This window comes from Haliotis rubra, unplaced genomic scaffold (assembly GCF_003918875.1).
Source record: "Haliotis rubra isolate DU_JTF1 unplaced genomic scaffold, ASM391887v1 Scf53, whole genome shotgun sequence".
NCBI lineage: Eukaryota > Metazoa > Mollusca > Gastropoda > Lepetellida > Haliotidae > Haliotis > Haliotis rubra.
The window spans coordinates 1,565,061-1,586,964 of NW_025767224.1; the positions used below are offsets into that span (position 1 = coordinate 1,565,061).

The following is a 21,904-nucleotide window of genomic DNA, read 5'->3' on the forward strand; positions in this document are numbered from 1 at the left end:
TAGCTTTTAAAATATACAGAAAAGTCCAGTATTTCGGGTTAATGATAGCACGTGGATGATGGATGGATTGTCAATGCTGTTGTTTTCGGTATGTTTCACATATTGAATTTAGCGAACTTCACTTCATGGCATCTACGGCAAACTTCACTTCAATGTCTTTCAAAGGTAGATTCTTCCTCCAATAAGTAAAGTATAATGACATATCAAAATCGGCTAAAATACCATTGGTCTTCCTCATACAGTCTATCCACCAATATGACATGTTATTACGTTTTAAAATCGATAATCCAGTAAGGCAAAACATGCAGTCTTGGCATGCAGGTATAAGAAAGGCGAACATCTTTCAAGATTGAAAAAGTCCAAAGTCTTATGCGCCAGAAAGTGTTTATTTAGGGTAATTGATAGTTCAAGGCAAGCAGGTTACAGGTGTCACATGAATGTCAAAATGATCTTCGGATTTAACAGAAGTACACGAGATTTAATTACAATGCAAAAGGTATAAATTGTAATGCAAAGGGTTATGTAAGAAACATAGACACAAGATACGAGGAACGATTCTATCTGAGCATAAGGTATACCATTTATTATCTGTACTTCAGTCAAAAAGACGACCCTAAGACATTATAATTATAAGATAAAAATTCTTTTCTCCCGGCTGTCCAAAGAGGTCTCCACAGATGCTGGGAAGTAATCGTTTACATCGATATGAGTTTCGGCTGGAGATTTCTTCAGGTATCTGAACACTTGGAGCCAGAGCAGACATTCGAAGCAAGACTCGTGGACTGAAGCCATGGCAATATCTAATTTGTACACGTGCGCATTGTCTTAATGGAAGATGACATCTTTTCTTCTTACGTCTCCTAATTTCATACCGCATTTGCAGCAAAGGTGCAGCCAATTTGCACGTTTGGAAGATAGTCTGCCAAGACGACACCGCAGCAGGTCATGAACGTTCCAGCTGATTGAAGAGCCGCTGCCTTCTTCCGTAGTGATGTTACATGTTCCATATTTTATTGTTGTTTTGTACTCGTCCTGATAGTGACGAACCAAGGTTTTATCCACAGTTACATGTCGTCGCAAGAACCCCTCTGGATCAGCTTCAAACAGAGCTAGATTATCATAAGATGTGCTTGGGGAGTTTTTGGTCTGATATTAGAATCTTTGGACCCCAAGGACATGACACTTTCTTAACTGCAAAGGGTATGTGAAAATGGAAGTACTTTAACCTGAGAATGACAACAGAACTATCTATACGCCGTCGTCATACTGTGGACTTCTGCATAATTTCTGGTGTTCCTGCTCTAGCGGGGCCACCTGCAAAGCTATCTCTCATATTTAGAAAGCTCTGTTGTCCATCTCTTTGTAGTGGTATACGAAGGAGCACATTTCGTCACCTTTGTATTCATATGCTCATGGGTGGCTTTAGGTGTTAAGTCCCTTTTCTGCAAATTTCTGAACAATGCATATACGTCAACTATTTTTCTAAACGTCACTGACTCTATTTACTGTCTCATGGAAACAGTTTGCTTCTCTGTGAGTGAATGAAGGGCAAGGACCTGAAAAGTTCTCATCGATTTTGTGTTGAAGTACGTGTCTCAAAGACATACTGTCCGTTTGTTACCAAATGACGATCACATATGTATATATACTATGCAGCACGAACAGAACGTGTTTCCACCCTCCGCTAAAGGTGTCAACTTGGACAGCATTGCAGTTAGACTAATGCTTAGTCTCTGAATATATATACTTTTGATGGTAACAAACAAGCCCCATTTTAATTGAAAAGGAGCCCCAGGGAGACCAGAGAGCTTAAGCACTGCAGAGAGGGCTTGGCAGTAGGGAAAATAATGTGGTTCAGGGACAGTGAGACAGACTACATGGCAGTTTCTTAACAACTTTTACCAGTGATGAGTTTTCAAATACCAAACAGCAGACATTGTTGGGTACAGGGTATTCATTGTCATGTACCGCACTGACGCTTGATAGGTGATTCCCTACTTTGAGGTATTTTGCATTTTATCATTCTCATCTGGTTACAAACGGACCGTGCGTAGTACACATTTTCAAGACTTTCGTTAACATTGAGGCATTGATTCTATGACTCTCTGAAGACCATTTCAACTCACAGGCGACCTGATAACCTCATCACTTTTCTCTGCCCTCCTCTACTGCCCTCTTCCTCGACAGCACAGTAACGCCCAGTACCCCTCCCTTACTTTGGGGGACACCAGCCATAGAAGGGGGTTCACTCCCGAGTTGGCATATGCCAGCCAGTTCGATATCGAAACTGCCTTGAGCGGGGCATATACACCCATCGCGCTTAGAGGGAATATTACATAGAAAGGTGCTCGCATCAATATATAGGCAGTACACACCAAGAGAACTCCCACAGTCTGTTTCCTTGGGTATTCGCCCTGCTCTTGTCTCAACTCACGCCATTTCATTAGGATACCGATATCGACGCCGATACATACAAATATCGGGATAAAGAAACTTATCACTGGAGATAATATTTTTTGAGGCGGTTCCACGATGAAATAGCATTGGTCCTGGTACTTCTCAACTTCATTTATAACGACAGTTAAGAATATGGAGATAGCCGCACCTATCGCCCACGGCAGCGCCATCAGCAGACAAACGATGCCGCACTTGGTCGTCCCAGTCGTCGTCCGGCTGCCATGTTTGATGTTCACCAAGCGTTCAGAACTGATGACTACCAGAGTGACGATAGAAACAATACCCAGCATCCAGTCGGACGTGACCCAAACGTGACAAAAACGTTCTCCAAATATCCAGAATCCTTTGTAGTAGTAGAGCGCGGCATATGGCACAACCCCCACACCTACCAGTACGTCAGCGACCGCAAGGTTGATGATGAGAAGCCAGAAGAGGTTGCGGCGTCTGACGCCGTCCCTGAGTATGCTGATGATGAAGGTGACATTGGAGACAGTGATCCATATGGCGAGGATGACGCCAAATATACCAATAATTCTGTCACTGAAGTCGACCGTATTTGAGACGTAACTGTCGGTCTGGTTCCAATCCAATGATTCCATGACGAAGCTGCAAAACAGAGAACATTAAAACAGCTTGAAATATCAATTCTGTTGATTGTTACCGTTTACCCCCTGTTACATCTTGTTGAGTGTATAAGTATAAACCCCTGTCATCACATGATGGCAATATACTCGTTACAGGAACTGTCAGGAAGAAGGGCCGGGGTAGCCTAGTGGTTAAAGCTTGCGAACGTCAAGCCGAAGACCCGAGCTTTAGGTATAATGTATTTTCTGTAGTCTCCCGCCGTCATGAAAATGTAATATTGCTAAATGCGTTGTAAAAACTCAGTCACTCCCTCAGGAATGAAGGAACAAATTTCTGCTAAATACAAACTTAAGTATTCCCTTCTAAGACGGAAAAGAGCTAACAACAACAGAATGCTTGACACTCCATTCATTTACACCACACGATGTAGGACGGCTATATAAATAGCAAACAGAGGAACGCTAATTACGTGGCTTTAACTTGTATGAAAAGGTTGCATTGTTGCCAAATTAGGGTCGTTGCAGTGTAATTGTACTGCCGTTGGTATTGTAAACTCCCGTGTTCTCTTCAAAAGATGCTGTTTTTAACTTAGTCTAGTGTCGTTTCAGTTACTTCGGACCTTTGGGTGGAAGCTGAGAAACTTTAATGTACTACGAAAAATGGATCAGTCTTGTCAGCTAATTCACACAGAAAAGACAAAGTCAGTTATTGTACAATTATCTTCAAGTCAAAAGTAACTTTTGCCATTTGGATGGATACGTTCCGTTGATCCTGATTCATTAATGATTACATTAGGGTTATCAGAAATGGAGAGTTTAAACGTACCTGTAGGGAAGTTGGTGGCTGTAGAAGCGGCCAAACACTACCTCTCCGCCGAACAGAGTTGATACACCCAGCTGCTGGCAATGCTAACTGACCACATAGTCGTCCAAATTCTCTCCGACCAGCGCGGGCTATGGCCGACAACGCTGATTGTGGGTTAATTAGGGCAGTTTACTTTAATGAGAGCACTTATCTTTACTTCGTGTAATAATGGTGTCAAATGCTTCGCTGACATTCAGATCTGCACTATCCAGACCCAGCTCCCCTCCAAAAGTGAGTGAGTTTAGTTTATTTTTACGCCGAGCTCAGCAATATTTCAGCTATGGCGGCGGTCTGTAAATAAACGAGTTTTGACCAGACAATCCAGTGATCAACAGCATGAGCATCGATCTATGCAATTGTGATACGATGACACGTGTCAACTAAGTCGGCGAGCCTGACCACCCGATCCCGCTAGTCGTCTTTTACGACAAGCATGGGTAACTAAAGATCAATTCTAGTGTGACCCGGAGTATTGAGCACATCCAACAAATAACATTTCGAACAACAATTGTTATCACCGAAGTCAGTAATACGTCACCATAGCAAATAGTTTATACTTGTCATTCGTACACACACTCAGAGAGTGACCATACTGAAAGTGTGGGTTCGAATCCCGAATGAAATTCAGTCCAAGAAATTCCAGAATTCGTACTGTACTAAGATAGTGTTATCCCCAGCGTAACGTGTTTCCAGTTGACCACTTTCTAAGCGCCATTTTGTGTATTCATATGTAACCGCGTACCTTCAATGGTCGGCTCTAACAACATGAGCGGTTCCACGAGGATTGACCATTCTTCGTAAGAAACAGGCTGAAAGAGAATGGGGTCAAATGGGCTCTGACGTCATGCGAAAGATTATTGCTCATAACGAGTGACGTACATGCATGTGTGCGTGTGTGCTTGTGGGCTTATACTATTCAGGTCTGACTCCGATTTTACTCTGCCAGCCACTGATAGCATGACACAATATAAAACGGCTCACACCTTTTTTCTGACTCCGTGCCCACCAGAACTTGTAACATCCCCTTAATCCCGAACGAAAGCTAAGGTAACACCAAGTACCATCCTTTTTCATGTTGATGGAGCGAACACCGGATCGAGTCATCGACCTCAGGCCATCCGCGCAGACACTCAATCCACTAGATCGCGCGGACATGTTAGCTGTGGCAGTAAATCCCATTCACCAGCTCCACACAGAGAAAACCCCTGTGTGAACTGCTGCAGCATCTTTTATTGGTTAGAATTTTACAATATTTATCTGTCACTGATTATATTCAGTAAGATAGATCATGAACGACCACCCCGACCTAACCACTGCCTCTCAACTCTCACGTATGACGAAACGCCCGGATGTAACTACTGGCTGCAGCTGGTCGACCTATTGCACAATCTAAACTATTATGACCAACGTCACGCTGTTGTTATTGCGGTTGAGTAGGGCGGTTACTGGCAGTTCTCTACGCGCAGTTTTAACAAGTGAAAACCTCCGGTAGCTACAATTATAGTGAGTCATAATTTTAATATGAGACATTACACGGTTACCGTCAGAGTAATCACAGGAATGTGTTGAATCGCTCATTACGGTAAAACACCGTACACAACAGACCGAATCATGAATTCTGTTACATTGAAACGTGCTGAACATTGTGTTCAGCAAGTCGTGAAATCAGGTATTATGTTAATGATCGTGAGCTCGGTGCACGACGCATTTCCATGTTATAAATATGATCTCCACCATTTTTGTCAGCTGTACAAAGTTGATATGATGCATATGTACCCATGACAAACGAATACTTTAAATGGGGTTAATGTCATCTGATCCCGTGTTCGACATGGCGGACTTGATACATTTTCCACCTGCCAGTTACCCTGGGGTTAATGTCATCCGATCTCGTGGCGGACTTGACATATTTTTAGGGATCATTTGAGTTGGAGTAAACGAGAAATCCAAGAATACTGTAGTCATTCTTGTCTTAATACATTAAAGTTCTACAATTAGCTGTACCATTTTCAAAAAACGAACATGACTGTAATTTATATCAGTCTTTGACGTATCACTGTGTTTGACATTTTAAACTGTGGCGCCAATCAATAAGCTGCCTTGAATTTTCCTCCCACGATTTACCCACCGTCAAACAAAATGTCACTGGTTTCAAATATACGTGAAATCCAACTTACACACTTTTTTCAGTGTTGCCATTTGACGTATCACTATGTTTGACATTTTAAACTGTGGCGCCAATCAATAAGCTGCCTTGAATTTTCCTCCCACGATTTACCCACCCTCAAACAAAATGTCACTGGTTTCAAATATACGTGAAATCCAACTTACACACTTTTTTCAGTGTTGCCATTTGAACACATCATCTGTCAAGATACGTCTGGGTTCGACGTAAAGGTATTTAACCATTTACTGTATTTTGGTCAGAACGAGTGATACCTATATGAACACAACACACATAGATATTCAAGACTTTATTATCAAAATCAGGTAAATACTGGCGATAAAGACAGAGAGTACTTGTTCAGCTGTCCGATGTCTTTCGTGACAGGAAACAAACTGGAGGGTGGGCTCCCTGGGCATGCGATGTACGATGAAGGGGCTGAGAGAGAGCTGAATGCACGAGAATAGGGTACACGAGGTTGGTTTGCCTGAGGCTGAAGGGAGGCTACCAGGGTAGGCGAGGGACAAGTGACGGGCTACCAGGGGATTGAATGCACGTGAGAGATGCTGCTAGAGGACTGTATGCGCGTTGGAGGGGCTACTAGGGGTTGTTCTGCGGTAGTGGGTGTAGGGGTAACTATGCGCGAGAGTAGAGATAGACAAACGTACATACTATGTGAAGACACAGATGTATCAGTCTGTCGAGGTGTGGTTGCCACCATACGTAGAGGATTGGTCGCCAGACCTGTGGTACCCTCAGATTTTACCCACGATCTAATTGGGCATTAGCTAAAACTGTCACCGTATGCCAGTTTCGTTAAGAAATAACTTACATTGTATTCAAAGTGTTTCCTTACTACAAAAGGGCGTCTTAACACCAAGCAGAACACAAACGGTTTTAATTAAGTCATGAGAATACATACACGGCAAATTTAACTAAGAACTGATTATAAAAATATCACAAAAATACCTGAAAGTTTAAGTTTCTATGCATATGCATTACTATTACAGAGCCGAGATTCCCGAATGTTTTTTATATGGAACTGTTTCCTTTATGTCTGTCGTTGTGGATACGGCTGCTCTGAGCCGAACTGAATGCAAGTGTACTCGTGTACACTCTAAATCTGTTTGTTGGTCCACCAAGAGTGTCATCACGCGCCTCCGTCTCAACTATGTATGTCTGGGCTAAATAAGCTCCTGTTTCCAGTATTAAATCACGTAGTTTCATGTTGTCAAATTATGCACTAGTGCCACACAACGGAGTACGTTACTATCTCGGCGTTAATTACATTCAGACTTGCAATACCAACATTCTAATCTCGTTTATGAAACCGAGGGACGGGCGCGGAAGTCCAATATTGAAACGTTGCTGTTCTGTTGAGGGGAGGTAACTCTATTGATTTGCTCATGAATTGCCATGATGAATCAACAATATGTATGATAAGGGGAGTGTGGTAATTGTATTTTATGTGTGTGTGTTTATTGATATATTTTACTATGGGTAGGGGAAGAGGGTCCTGGGAGATAGGGGGTCGGCTGGGGTATGTTACAGTTGGAACATAGAAAAACACAAGTATATATAACAATAAGACACAAAACAATAACAGAACAGAACAGGGATCTTGATGGACGTGATAATGCTTTACTTATCATTGTGACGTCATTGGTTACTATGCTGGCACAATCAAATGACAAAATCTCTCTGCCACTAAAGCTGAACAACTGTTCTCTTTACACGCAAGGCATTGGATTGGACATATTTACAGAATCGTCCCTTCGTATCTTTTGCAACATATCACTCGTCGATAAATGTGTGAAGAACAAGTCAAATTTATAAATGACAAAGATAGATATCACTGATGATTGCCGAACAGTAACTGTTCAGTGTTAAACAAACAAATGTTGACATAAACAGCCACTCAGGTGAGATTCTCTATTTCTAAACTGCAAGGAGTAACACAATTTTGGAACGCACATGTGTATTTCAATCATATAAAAATACTCGTGTTTATATCATTCGGACCTTTATATGGTTCCTAGGGAGCCGAACTCACACTTTCCCGGATCCGCCATTGTACTGGGCATATCCATACTGGTAGAACCATCTTGGCTTCTCCATAATCTCTATCCACACACACACGTTCAGGAGCAATACTGCCAAACCAGTGGTTTCTAGTCGGGTGATATACGACACGTCATCCAACAAATAAAGTTACACTGTCTTTATACACAGATTCAAGGTTGATTTGGAGCCAAGGGAATTCAAGGTTCCTAGTCAAATACAAGGACTGGTTGCCGGACACAATAAACTGTGTATTCCACACTGTCTCCTCCACTACACTCCCTTTCCCACACCGATTCAAGGTTGATTGGAGCCAAGAGAGTTCAAGGTTCCTAGTAACGTACAAGCAGGGCATTATCAACACTTTCCTGTCACCAAATGATATTCTAAGTTCCGAACGACTGCCGCACTTCAACGTGTTTGAACCGTTTGCGAGTGCTTTGGCACTCTTGTACTTCAGCAACGGACCTGGCTGTATCCTGTTGCCATCCTGCTTCGTTCACACATCATAACTAAATGAGTATCAGTCAACAGTTCCGGAGACTCTAGTTTCGAAGAAACAGGAACATGTCATCCTTTACCCACAGAATGTTCGAGAGAGCGAGTGACTTTGGCTTGACGCCGCTTCCGACTGTTATATCCAGGCATTGAGGCTCGAAGCTCGATGGAAGTCCGAAGTGACACACGTCTAACACGTTCATCTTTGGTGAAATCCACGACCAAGAAATTCATCTGACAAACCTAGAAACACAATACGGACGAAGAAGCCCTGGCCATATACTCTGGGACGCGTAGAGGGCGCTACTATCGCCCCTGACTAGATGATCATGTCTCTGTATCCTTCAGCTCAAACACCTCATCGTTATCATCCATCATGGACCTTCTCGCCTCATCCTCATCAGCCTCGTCTGAATCGTCCTCCTCCTCCTCTTCCTTCTGTCTGCAACAGCACAGCAACGCCTTGTACCCCTCCCGTATTGGGGGAAACACCAGCCACAGAAGGGGGTTGATCCCCGAGTTACAGTACCCCATCCAGATAGTGAATGTGATGATGGCCCGAGGGGGGTGATACTCCGCTACCGCCATTAGAAGAGAGACCACAAAGAATGGAGCCCACATTACTGTGAAGACCACGCTGACGATACACACACAGAAGATCTGTCTTTTCGGGTTCTCGTTCTTCCTCTTGAGGGGGAGATCATCTAGTCTGTGCCTCAACACAAACAGCATCAGGAGAATGGCAATGTTGACTCCAATTGCCAAAAACGCCGGCACAAAGAAACTGACAAACAACGACGATATTTTATAATCTTGTCTCAGAAGCAGCATGCAATCGTTCTCTGGGTTGATTATTTCCCTTTTACCCATGATCCATAGCGGCAGGACGAGCGCCATGCCGATAATCCATGGCAACATGATCATGAGGCAACACAGGATGTATCGACTGTTTTCCAGGAACATCCGAGGACAGGTGAGATACATGAAGCGGTCACAGCTGATCATAACCAGAGCGATTATAGACACAGTGCAGAGCAGTACGTCGGAGATGAGCCAGAACTGGCACACGTCTTCACCTAGGTCCCACGAGCCTCCCAGTAGGTAGTCCGCCATGATGGGGACCACCACTACACCCACAAGAAGGTCAGCAACTGCCAGGTTGACGATGTGGAGGCAGAAGATGCTGCGACGTCTGATGTCGTCCATGAGGATGCTGATGATGAGGGCGGAGTTGCAGACGATGATCCATATGGTGAGAAGGACGCCGAACACCCCCACGCCCAAGCTGCTTGAGTCGTCCGCCATTGTGCCGTTGTCAGGCAACGTGCCCACTGCAACCATCTTGCCTCACCTGAAACAATATGATATATATATATATATATATATAAGACTCTTAAGACACTTCCAGCTTATTCTACTATCAAAACAAAAACGATAGGCTATTATCAACACACAGTAAACAGTTTAACATCATAACTAATAATATGGTATATTCCCATTCATGTTAAAACCCATTCATCATAGAAAACCGACCGATCAGCCAATCAGCGTCGAGGCTCCAACTAAAACGACAAATTACGCAAGGCAATCGTATAGCGGCGCCATCAGAAATTGTTTCAGATATTTAATTTCTCTTGCAGTCAAATACTTTCACTCAAAATGCAATGTTCCTGTCTGTACAAATACAATACTTCCGAATATACAGTAAAATTACGAAAACTGAAGCCGAACCAGATTAGAAAGCAGACAGCGGATTGGTTCATGCGCTCTTCGTGAAACGGGTCTGTCAGGGCCTTCAAGGGAGATGTTCTCAGGTTGTAACGCTGATGGTAAAGGGAGGCAGTACGGGCAGTGTGACACCATTGGCAGCTACCAGGATGACCTAGCCTTCTAGGGAGATGTTATCAGGTTGTAACGCTGATGGTAAAGGGAGGCAGTACGGGCAGTGTGACACCATTGGCAGCTACCAGGATGACCTAGCCTTCTAGGGAGATGTTCTCAGGTTGTAACGCTGATGGTAAAGGGAGGCAGTACGGGCAGTGTGACACCATTGGCAGCTACCAGGATGACCTAGCCTTCTAGGGAGATGTTCTCAGGTTGTAACGCTGATGGTAAAGGGGGCAGTACGGGCAGTGTGACACCATTGGCAGCTACCAGGATGACCTGCCTTCTAGGGAGATGTTCTCAGGTTGTAACGCTGATGGTAAAGGGAGGCAGTACGGGCAGTGTGACACCATTGGCAGCTACCAGGATGACCTAGCCTTCTAGGGAGATGTTCTCAGGTTGTAACGCTGATGGTAAAGGGAGGCAGTACGGGCAGTGTGACACCATTGGCAGCTACCAGGATGACCTAGCCTTCTAGGGAGATGTTCTCAGGTTGTAACGCTGATGGTAAAGGGGCAGTACGGGCAGTGTGACACCATTGGCAGCTACCAGGATGACCTAGCCTTCTAGGGAGATGTTATCAGGTTGTAACGCTGATGGTAAAGGGAGGCAGTACGGGCAGTGTGACACCATTGGCAGCTACCAGGATGACCTAGCCTTCTAGGGAGATGTTATCAGGTTGTAACGCTGATGGTAAAGGGGGGCAGTACGGGCAGTGTGACACCATTGGCAGCTACCAGGGTGACCTCATCAATACTAGTTATATACCGCGGTGTGTAACCTACATTGCGGTACACTGGAGTACTGTGATAACAGCATATGTCAACATTGCAGGAATGTTATTGTTGTGTTTCCTTCTAAACGCATCGGCTTGTTGGACTGAAGCATGCCGTTTCCGTTGTATACCATTGCTACAACACGAGTCTGAGTCTCCCATACACTAAGTCCTGTAGAACTAGGCTCCAGGGCTCCTTTACACTAGATTGCTCCAGAACTAGTCTAAGGCTCCTTTACACTAGATTGCTCCAGAACTAGTCTAAGGCTCCTTTACACTAGATTGCTCCAGAACTAGTCTAACTCCCTTTACACTAGTTGCTAAACACTAGATTGCTCCAAACTAGTCTAAGGCTCCCTTAACTAAAATGCTAAAGGCCAAGACCAAGGCTCCCTTAACCAAAGTGTTACAGAACTAGTCCAAGTCTCCCTTATCTAAAGTGCTTCAGAACTAGACAATGGCTTCCTTAACTAAAGTGCAACAGGAAGAGTCCCAGGCTCCCTTGGCTATACGTGTAAATAGCAACGGGAGACATCCTGCAGTAAACATGGTGAAACCGTGGTGAAATAATCCACTGACATGGCACAACTCAAGCTCGTGTAACGGGTGCTAGAAACACACACCACAGAGCACAGAGCCAAGCGGAACATCGACTGACCAAGGTCTGGTGTGTCTTGCAACTAATGTACATCATGGATATAACAAACTCCAAGGACCCATAAACCAAGCCTACACAACCACGTGCCCAGTTTTACATGCCCACTCATAGAGAGACGATAAAACCAACCTACCTTCACCTATCTACCACCTACAACACCCACATACGTGGTCATATAAAACGGAGCACTTCACTTATACCCGTACCATTGTTTTAGCTTCTTCCGGTTGTTGTATATAGAAGTCTAACCCTAATTTAACCCTAACTCTAACCCTGCTAACCCTTAACCCGATAACTCTAACCCTGCTAACCCTTAACCCTCTAACTCTAACCTGCTAACTCTAACCCTGCTAACTCTAACCCAGCTAACTCTAACCCTGCTAACCCTTACCCAGCTAACTCTAACCTGCTAACTCTAACCCTGCTAACCCTTACCCAGCTAACTCTAACCTGCTAACTCTAACCCTGCTAACTCTAACCCTGCTAACTCTAACCCTGCTAACTCCTTACCCTGCTAACTCTAACCCTGCTAACTCTAACCCTGCTAACCCTGCTAACCCTTACCCAGCTAACTCTAACCCTGCTAACTCTAACCCTGCTAACTCCCTGCTAACTCTAACCCTGCTAACTAACCTTACCCTGCTAACTCTAACCCTCTAACCCTGCTAACTCTAACCCTGCTAACTCTAACCCTGCTAACCCTTACTCCCCTGCTAACCCTTACCCTGCTAACTCTAACCCTGCTAACCCTTACCCTGCTCACTCTAACCCTGCTAACTCTAACCCTGCTAACCATTACCCAGCTAACCATTACCCTGCTAACTCTAACCCTGCTAACCCTTACCTGCTCACTCTAACCCTGCTAACTCTAACCCTGCTAACTCCAACCTTGCTAACTCCAACCCTGCTAACTCCAACCCTGCTAACCCTAACCTTAAGCTTCCCTCCGATCATGCGCAGAAAATACATTTAGTGGTACCGGTAAATGTACCCTATAAAACTAACTTCACGAATCTACCAACCACTTCATTATATATAACCTTCCCTCACATATCTACCAAACACTACACTATGTAAAAACATACCTTCATCTATCTACCAACCACTTCACTATATAACACCTACCTTCAGCTATCTACCAACCACTTCACTATGTAACACCTACCTTCACCTATGATATCTACCAACCACTTCACTATATAAAACCTAGTACCTTCACCTATATACCAACCACTGAATTCACTATATATGTATAAAACCTACCTTCATCTATCTACCAAACATTACACAGTATAAAACATACCTTTACCTATGTACCAACCACTTCACTATGTAAAACCTACCTTCACCTATCCACATGACCGACACAGGCGGTCATATACGACACAGGCGGTCACTTACACCCACTTACCACCCACACCACTGTGTGTGGCCAAACAGAAACCGGCCTTGAACCCGTCACCAAGATGTAGGCGTTGTCATCGCCCCCGCGCCATGCCCGATATCTTATCCATCATTACGTAGATACGTGGAAAGGGATTTTGATGTAAAAAGGTTACCTTGAGGTTTGGCAGCAGAGCCTCCATCGTGCACGACATCTCCCTGAGGTCGACAATGTCGCTTTTATGATGGAGAGGAGCTGGTCACACAAGTGCTCAGAACGTAGTGTAAAAACCCACCACCACCTGCCGTTATACTATGCCTTAGTGTCTTAAGAGGTTGCTTTTTTGTACATCCGTACTAAGAACACCTCATGACCGCAATGTACGGCAACACCAATAACATCACAGCCCCGAAACTTGACACAAACACCGCCGTTATTTATCTCAAGCAATGACCATCTCTTCCAGCGATGTTCCATTTATCAGACACAGTATGTATTGCGACATCTGCGCACATCAATCTCCACTCTAGCTAGATCTCCCGGCCACGTCACTACCATTTCTCCCAACTCTATAAACAGCGACTACACTAAGTAGCCTGACGGTCAGTGTCTACGTACATTATAATCCATTACAAACAGCTTCTTTCCAAATCACTTACAGCGGATATTTCACTACCTGTGTGGGTATCGACTTTGTGTGATAACAACACCGGATACAATATAATGTTTATGTAACTACACTTTGTATACAAGATATGTGTGTTCTGGATGTTTAGTGATGAGTTATACAGAAAGGGGATAACCCATCTAGGTCAGGCGTTGTGTCAGGTCTGCCAGCCATCGAGCGTGACTCGATGATTACGTTTTAAAACTTGACCCTCTTCCTTGCAGATGTTTTAATGTTCTGATTAAACATCCATTATTATTCTGTATATCCTATAATCAATAATAATTAATGCCGGATCTGCCAGGGACACATTGGCACATATGTGTCATGGCCCCGTTATTTCTCAACATTTGACAAAGAAACGATGTATTAGATTCTGTTTGTAAACTGAAACTGTTTGTCAACAATAGAAACATGTACATGTTCTAAATTAAAAAAATGCTGGCAATGTGCCAGTTTCATGGTGATACGTAACACCTATCGGATGATGTTCATCTGATATAGGAAAATCCTGTTGAGTGGTGTGTGCACGTTTTGAACGGGGTTTTCTTTTGCGAAGTGGCGTACCCAACGCCGTCTAAAACAGATGACAAGACTGAGAAATGAGCGTGTGTAGGGTGCAGCCACGCTCCGTCTAAAACTAACGTTATATTTAAATAAACATTTCTTTTTCTTGACTTCAAGCTGGCAGGTGTCTTCACAACAGACATAAACAGCACACTGCCATTTAGAAACATACATCTGAATCATGTCATCCATAAACACATTTAGCATTTCCTGTAAATATCCTAAAATAACTCCCCCAGTACTGCGCAACGAGACAAGATCGCGCTGCGCTGCTCTGGCCTTGAGTTGGTCGTGTTTACAGCGGAGAGGACGGGTCAGCGCGACCTGGTAAACATGTTGGTGTTTACAAACACACCACTTCCAGAACGCATAAGGTATATTACGGCACGGCAACGTGATTCAGGTCACGCAAACCCATCATTTGGACCTGAGGTAACGAAGAAATGGGGACTACATAGTTGAAATGAAAGCGACACAGTCCCGTATGACAAAGAATGAATCGATTCACGAACGATTTTAACAAAATCCAAATAGAAGCAAGACAACATTCAAGAGATTTCGGAAAAGAATTTCTGCTTTAAAAATAGTTTTATGTCCAACATCAGGGCTACATTTTGGTGATGTATTCGGAAACCGTTATGTTCACTATTTTTGGTTTCTCGTGCATTGTCCATTATGATAAAGGTTCCGTTGAGATAATTCTGAAAAATCGATTATAATACATTCGTAATAACATATGGCGCCGGATTCGGAAAACCAATACCATTTCCCATCATAAAAGGTACACGTTATTTCAGATGTGTTACACATAGTCAATACCTGTCTTATTTATGCTAATAGAGAGACGGTGGGTTTACAGGTATGGTCGTCATATTTTTCGACTTCGTGAAAATGTGCCGTAATAAATAAATTAACGTGCAGCAATACTGAAATTAGAGTTATTGTGGGCGAGAACTGCTTTACACAGTATTCCAATTGTATCACAATGAGTCACCTGGATGGGGGAGGAAAACCCGAAGTAACACAGGTGACAGACGTTTACCACGTTGAAGAAACCCTCGCTGATAAATGTGAACGGAAACACGTGTGGAATAGCTCTTTTCGTAACTATGGCAAACCCAACCCTTGATTCCACCACTTGACCCTCCCCAGTATATTCCAGTTGGTATGAGTGGGTGGGTATTCCTTTACGCCGCTATACGCCTCAGCGACTCGTCTCTTTGGAGCGAAAATAGTGCTGAAGTGGCATTTACACTTTCTCACTTCATGTCACTGAAATGACACAATCGTTTTTGCAACATCAAAAATTCACACATATCAAATGTACAAATCTTTCATCAGGACGAGCGTCTCAGCCGTCTAGGGCACTGCAAATCGCCGAGTTAGCTCTCCTAGGAATGCCAGAAAGCTATGATCTCGAGTTCGAATCCCGATCCGCCAAACTTATGTTTCTTGATTTTCAGCACCATACCCCGGTCCGTGGCTTTCACCAAAAGTGGTAACTCTCTAACATATATCCGAAAGACCTGAGTCCCGATCCACAAAGCGTTCGTAACGTTACGACCTGTCGTAACTCTATGGTTTAACATAGGCTTACGAATGTCGTAGCGCTATGAACGCTTTGTGGATCGGGACCCAATTTACGTCACGAACATAATATCTTTACGCAGGGGCGTAGCTACCATCATAAACAAAGCCCGGGCTAACACATGATTGTTCCTAAAAAGGTAGGGCAAGCCCTCAATACTGTCTAAATATAAAGTTTTGCAACCTATCGGGCTTACACGAACAAACTGGCTTGCTACGCGCCTGTAAAATTACGGAAGTACTGTGTAGGCTACAGTTTTGACACTCACACAGTGAATCTCCCTAACGAATGAATCAATACTGACACAAATAAGGATTCAAATGAACAGAAAACACCCGTGATACATTTCGCCATGGTTTAACATGTACACCGAAAATTAGATACACCCACATGCGTTCTTTGAAATCCTGATCTGGCGGAAATACCATATATTTATGCTGTTCATAAATACTGTTCATCACTGCTGATCGACGACAGATTGCCACTGTTCCACCGTTGAAGTGAATTGGCTTATTCTTCCGGATTAATTCATAAACAGAACTAAAGTGGCCCATTTATCCCCTTTGTTGCAGCTGTGACTACGGTAAACACTCGACTGCACCACCTGCCGGAAAACAGTTGTCATGGAAATAACATCCATTCAAACTTCCAACACCGCCAGGATTGACCTATTCTGTCTGTGGCGGTGTAGTGAAGCTTGTATCAGCTGCTCCTTAACTCTACATACATCAGCCATCCTCGAACAGCAACCCCACAGCGCCTATATCTCACCGTGACACATTACATAACTTGGACATCACCGGGATACATTACATCAATCAGGGACATTACATCACCCACACCTGGCCTTATTCCAAACACTTGAAATATTTGACGATCAATTCGGACATTTGGCGCTAGGCTGGGATGCTCGAAATACCATCAGTATGACTGCAATGCATAACGGTGTGAGCGGTATATCAAACAACCCAGTCGGAACAGAGCATGCGCAAACAAACGCTGCAATAGTAAACATGTGTCTCAGTCAATCACAAGTCATACACCGACTTTTCGATTGATATAGCCAAGGGGCGGGCTGGAATTTCTGTTTATAGTTGTTTTAATTATAAACTTCAACAATAATTAGGGACTAGATAATTCTTAAAATGGGGTCAGGGTGTGTTGGGAGGGGGCGCGGGGGGCAAAATATATTAGCGTTCTAGCTAAATCAATCTCACCCCTACGCTATACCTATAATGTATACACTGTTGTGTGGTCTTTTGCGATGTATCTAAGGCCTTTGATAGAGTTTGGCACAGAGGGCTTATGCTTAAATTGGAGAGGTACGGAGTAAGTGGAAAGTTACTTGATTGGTTTGATAGTTATGTAAGAGGTCGCAATCAATCAGTTTCTGTTCATGGCTCGTTATCTAAGCCTTTGGTTTTAAAAGCAGGAGTTCCACAGGGATCAGTTTTAGGTCCCTTTCTTTTCATTGTGTATGTAAATGAGATAGCAGATAAACTACATTGTATAACTCGGCTTTTCGCTGACGACACGTCACTGGGAGCCTTGTCAAAAGAAAAGCATTTGATGGAAAGAATAATGAAAGAAAATCTACAAATATTATGTAATTGGGCAAAGGACTGGCTAATTTCTTACAATCCGGACAAAACGGAAGCTATGCTATTTACGACGATGGCCAAACAGACATTAATCTGAAATTTGACAATTGTCATGTAAAACCGGTTGACTTTAATCTGAAAGACCTGAGTCCCGATCCACCAAAGCGTTAACGTTACGACCTGTCGTAACATGGTGTCATGTAAATGTCGGTTGACATAAACATATGGCTACCATCATAAGGACTAACATTTTCATGTAATGGGGTTGGCACCATCATATTGAAAGTATTTTTAAAAAATCGGGCTTACACGAAATGCGCCTGTAAAATTACGGAGGAGAGTACTGTGGTAGGCACCATCTCTATTGAATGAAGTTCTCTGACTGAAATAAGGATAAAAATGAACTTCTGAAAATGATTGGAGCATTTCGAAAGTTAAAGTTTCTCCTGAATATTGAACAACATTGTCAAGTATGATATATACTGTATTCATAAACAGACCACATTTATCGAGTATTACGCATCTGAAGTATGGGACAGGTGTTCTATTGAAGAATCTAATAGATTAGAAAAGTTACAACTTGAAGCGGCTCGTATAGTTACTGGTCTGCAGAGATATGCTTCTTCTCTAACGCCCCACAGCGCCTATATCTCACCGTGACACATTCCATAACTTGGACATCATTATACTTTGAAACGGGATGGGATTTACTATCTGAGAGAAGAAGGGTGAAAAATTATCGTTATTTTATAAGATACATACAGGCCTTGCTCAAGTTTTCTTTATGATTTACTCCCTCCTGTAGTAGGTAGTCGAACAAATTATGAATTAAGAAACTCCAGTAATTACACTCAACCCTGTACAAGACTACGATATTCGACTCTATCCTTTTTCCATCAACAATTAAACTGTGGAATAACATCACCTTAGCTATCAGAAACTGTAAATCTGTTGTGTCTTTTAAAACTGCAGTTCAAGTTAAACAAAATGTGCACCCGTATATTTCTCATATGGGAAAAGGAAACTAAATGTTTTGCATACAAGATTAAGATATATGACAAGTACACTTAATTATGATTTATTCAGAATTAATGTTAGAAATGATGCACTTTGTCAGTGTGGCCATAATTGTGAAAATGCTTTTCATTATTTTCTTGAATGTCCATTATATATAATTCAAAGAGAACAAATGTTAACCTCTTTAGAAAATATAGTGAATAATAGAGCATGTATTGATATTAATCTCATCTTAAATGGCAATGCAGGTCTCTCGCTAAGCGAAAATCAAAATGTTTTTAAAAGTGTACATATCTACATCCATAACACTAAACGATTTAAATAACTCTGTCTGTACATATCTATACCCTTTGTCCGCCTCTTGTTGTAATATACACTTGTAACTATGTGGAGAGGGCTTATTTAAGTTGGATAACTTGTGCCCAATCCGTTTCTTAATTGAATAAAATATGTTTCAATCAACCTATAATGTCTGATCAGTTCTATCTGGCCGTCGGGTTAGTCCTGGGTCTGTACAGGGCAACCACACTTGGTTCCAATTACACGTATAACTTTGTCTACTGTTTATATGGACCATCCTATTCTTAACATCTTTGTATATTCTATGGGAAAACTACTCCGTATCCTTTGTTAATCCGAAGAAATGATAATCCGGACTGGAAATGTACTCTCCTGATTAAAGAGGTTTCACAGTACGTTCTGACACCACACGTTACGACAACAATGGTAATCCTCTGTAGACCTTTTGTTAAAAGGCACAAACAATAACGGGAACTTTGTGAGCATAGGGATCACGATTTTAGGAAACGCCACGCATCATTTGACAGAGTACAAAGCAGCGTTCAAAACCATTCAGTCAGTTCGCGGTTGTACGTTGTCCCTGGATATACAGGCAGTTGGCTGGAATACCTGTTCCAGCGTTCTTTCCAATCAAGAAACGGATTTCATGAATCATTATTATGTCAGATAATTGGATCTTGTTAATACGAAATTTTAAATGATTGTTATAAAACATTGATCGTACTTATTTAGACCTTAACCCAATGTACAAACACTGAAGAACCTAGACTGACACACGCAATCGACCCACCTGTTAGTATTTACCTGACATATACACCGCGTCATAAACACATGCAACGGCAAAGAGATACACCCATGTACAGAAATATGTACCACAAAATAAACGAACGTACGCATTCAATAATAGTACTAAAAACTTATCTGCACAGGTAAATAATATAATCCATATATATGAGCGCGTGAGAGTGTGTATTTACATAATATACCTAGTGTAACGCAACAGGCCATACCCGCACTGCAGTGATTTGTACACCAAAGAAATTCCAGGTATCAACTAAACACATCTTACGCTTAAATGATTCAACGATTATATATAAAGCGCCGCAGAGCTTTTGTGTATGTAACTACGTACCTATACAATACAACTCTATACATTGTAAGACTTATATATACACATATGTACCAGCTGTAGACGGCCTCAATACATGACACTCCGCACGTCCATAGCAGAGTTGGACATCACATCGATCTAGCTTCACGTCGTCTCCCTTAGACATACACACCTGTATATAGATAACCCAAACCTGATAATAATGTATCAAATATCTCCTCACCTGTGTTACCTGTAGTGAAGATACAGGTACGAGAGTGTGTGTCACAGCGAGCCAGGCCGCGTCGAGTGGCAGACAGATGTTGCCCAGGAAGGGGTTGTGTTGAAGTGTTCCCGGTTGACTGACCCGGTCACTGAAGCGGAACCGTGTTACAGTGGTGTTATAGATGTCAGTAATACCGACGCTGGTCTAAGGTTACATCGACGTGTGAATACGTTGCACCTTCCTGCGAATACATGTTCATCCCACGACGAAGCGAGCTTCGCAACCTGTTGAATGCAATGTTGCGTTTTGTCGAATGCATCCGAAACCAGAAACGTGATGCAAACTGGACCACGTAGAATAACTTGTGTGTAAAACTAGCATGCGATCCTGCCAAAAGGACATATAGATAACAATCTTCATACCGAAATAAAGACGGTCAATTCACAAACGATACTCCATTTAGTATAAGTAATCTTGATGCTATCAGCTCTTTTTCATCTAAAAATGCACTAAATATCGGGACCTGAGATGAATTGTGCTACTATGCATCAAAAGTGTCACCCGTGACCTTGTGACGCTCAGATGTTATGTTAGTTTGTTTTCAGGACAATAGAACATGCGAACTTCAACAAAATCAACTCTCCCCAGAATGGCTGTTTTGGTTTTGTTTTTTAAAAATGAACCCCCTGAGAAATTGTCTTCTTTCAGACTGACGAAATTCCCTGTTTCATATATATATATATGAAAAAGTTCATTGTTGGAGGAGGTCTCAGACCAGAGACCATAGATATATCGACGGCCTGACCTCAGCAGTAGATTATCACTGACGATCACTGTCGGTATAAGCAGGGATAATCTACGTCTTCTGTCCTCCCTGGTATAAGGGCGACTGATACATCGAGACGCCCTGTGGCAGCAGTAACGATGCACGACACATGCGCAGATGCTCGCCTCTGACCACTTCCGTTGTCTCGTAAGCAATTCTCACCCGGGTCTACCGGTGTTTCGGTCAAGAAAGTTTCATATATATAACTTGAGGGTATTCTGATGCAACGATCGAAATATATTTTATCTGAAACTATTATTCCAATATCGTGTTACATTAGTTGCAACGTTGGCTATTTGTTTCTTAAATATTTCATGCTGTATGTGGCTTCATCTCAGACATTTTCCACTTTGGTGAACCCGACGCTCAGGGCTATGTTGCTGATCAACTGAGGTCATGTCGACGTCTGAGAGAATCAAGCATTGAGTGACTCACGCCAAAAGGGATGATTCCCCGACGGTCGACAGCATCACTACAACTGACGTCATTACTAAAGTGAAACAATCAAAATCTGTCAACGAAACAGAGCATATATAACCAACACCATCGGAAAAGTACCATGTTTCCCATAACAAAACAAGAGTGCATAACGTATCTCCCAAACACAGCCGTGTCTGACCCGGAGTTGCTGTGTCCTCAGCATAAACAGTAGGTGGGAGGGAGAGTGACGGGGGACTGGAAGGGGGGAGTAA

The 21,904-nt window shown here is 42.8% G+C and overlaps 2 protein-coding genes across 3 annotated transcripts; both read right to left on the reverse strand.

Annotated features, from left to right (window-relative positions):
• Positions 1-1,804: 1,804 nt before the first annotated feature.
• On the reverse strand, positions 1,805-4,184 carry LOC124252980 (beta-1 adrenergic receptor-like). The gene is made up of 2 exons (XM_046686693.1): positions 3,868-4,184; positions 1,805-3,063 (listed from the first exon to the last, which is right to left on the reverse strand). The coding sequence occupies exon 2, from the start codon at positions 3,054-3,056 to the stop codon at positions 2,166-2,168; it is 891 nt and encodes a 296-aa protein (XP_046542649.1). The 5' UTR covers positions 3,057-3,063; positions 3,868-4,184; the 3' UTR covers positions 1,805-2,165.
• Positions 4,185-6,367: 2,183 nt separating this feature from the next.
• LOC124252932 (5-hydroxytryptamine receptor 1B-like) lies at positions 6,368-20,689 on the reverse strand. Of its 2 annotated transcripts, none has more exons than XM_046686611.1 (2): positions 20,405-20,689; positions 6,368-9,980 (listed from the first exon to the last, which is right to left on the reverse strand). In XM_046686611.1, exon 2 carries the CDS (start codon positions 9,968-9,970, stop codon positions 8,957-8,959), a length of 1,014 nt encoding a protein of 337 aa, XP_046542567.1. In that variant the 5' UTR covers positions 9,971-9,980; positions 20,405-20,689; the 3' UTR covers positions 6,368-8,956. The 2 variants fall into 2 exon arrangements, with proteins under 2 accessions (XP_046542567.1, XP_046542568.1); XM_046686612.1 differs by lacking the exon at positions 20,405-20,689 and adding an exon at positions 13,506-13,809.
• Positions 20,690-21,904: the final 1,215 nt, after the last annotated feature.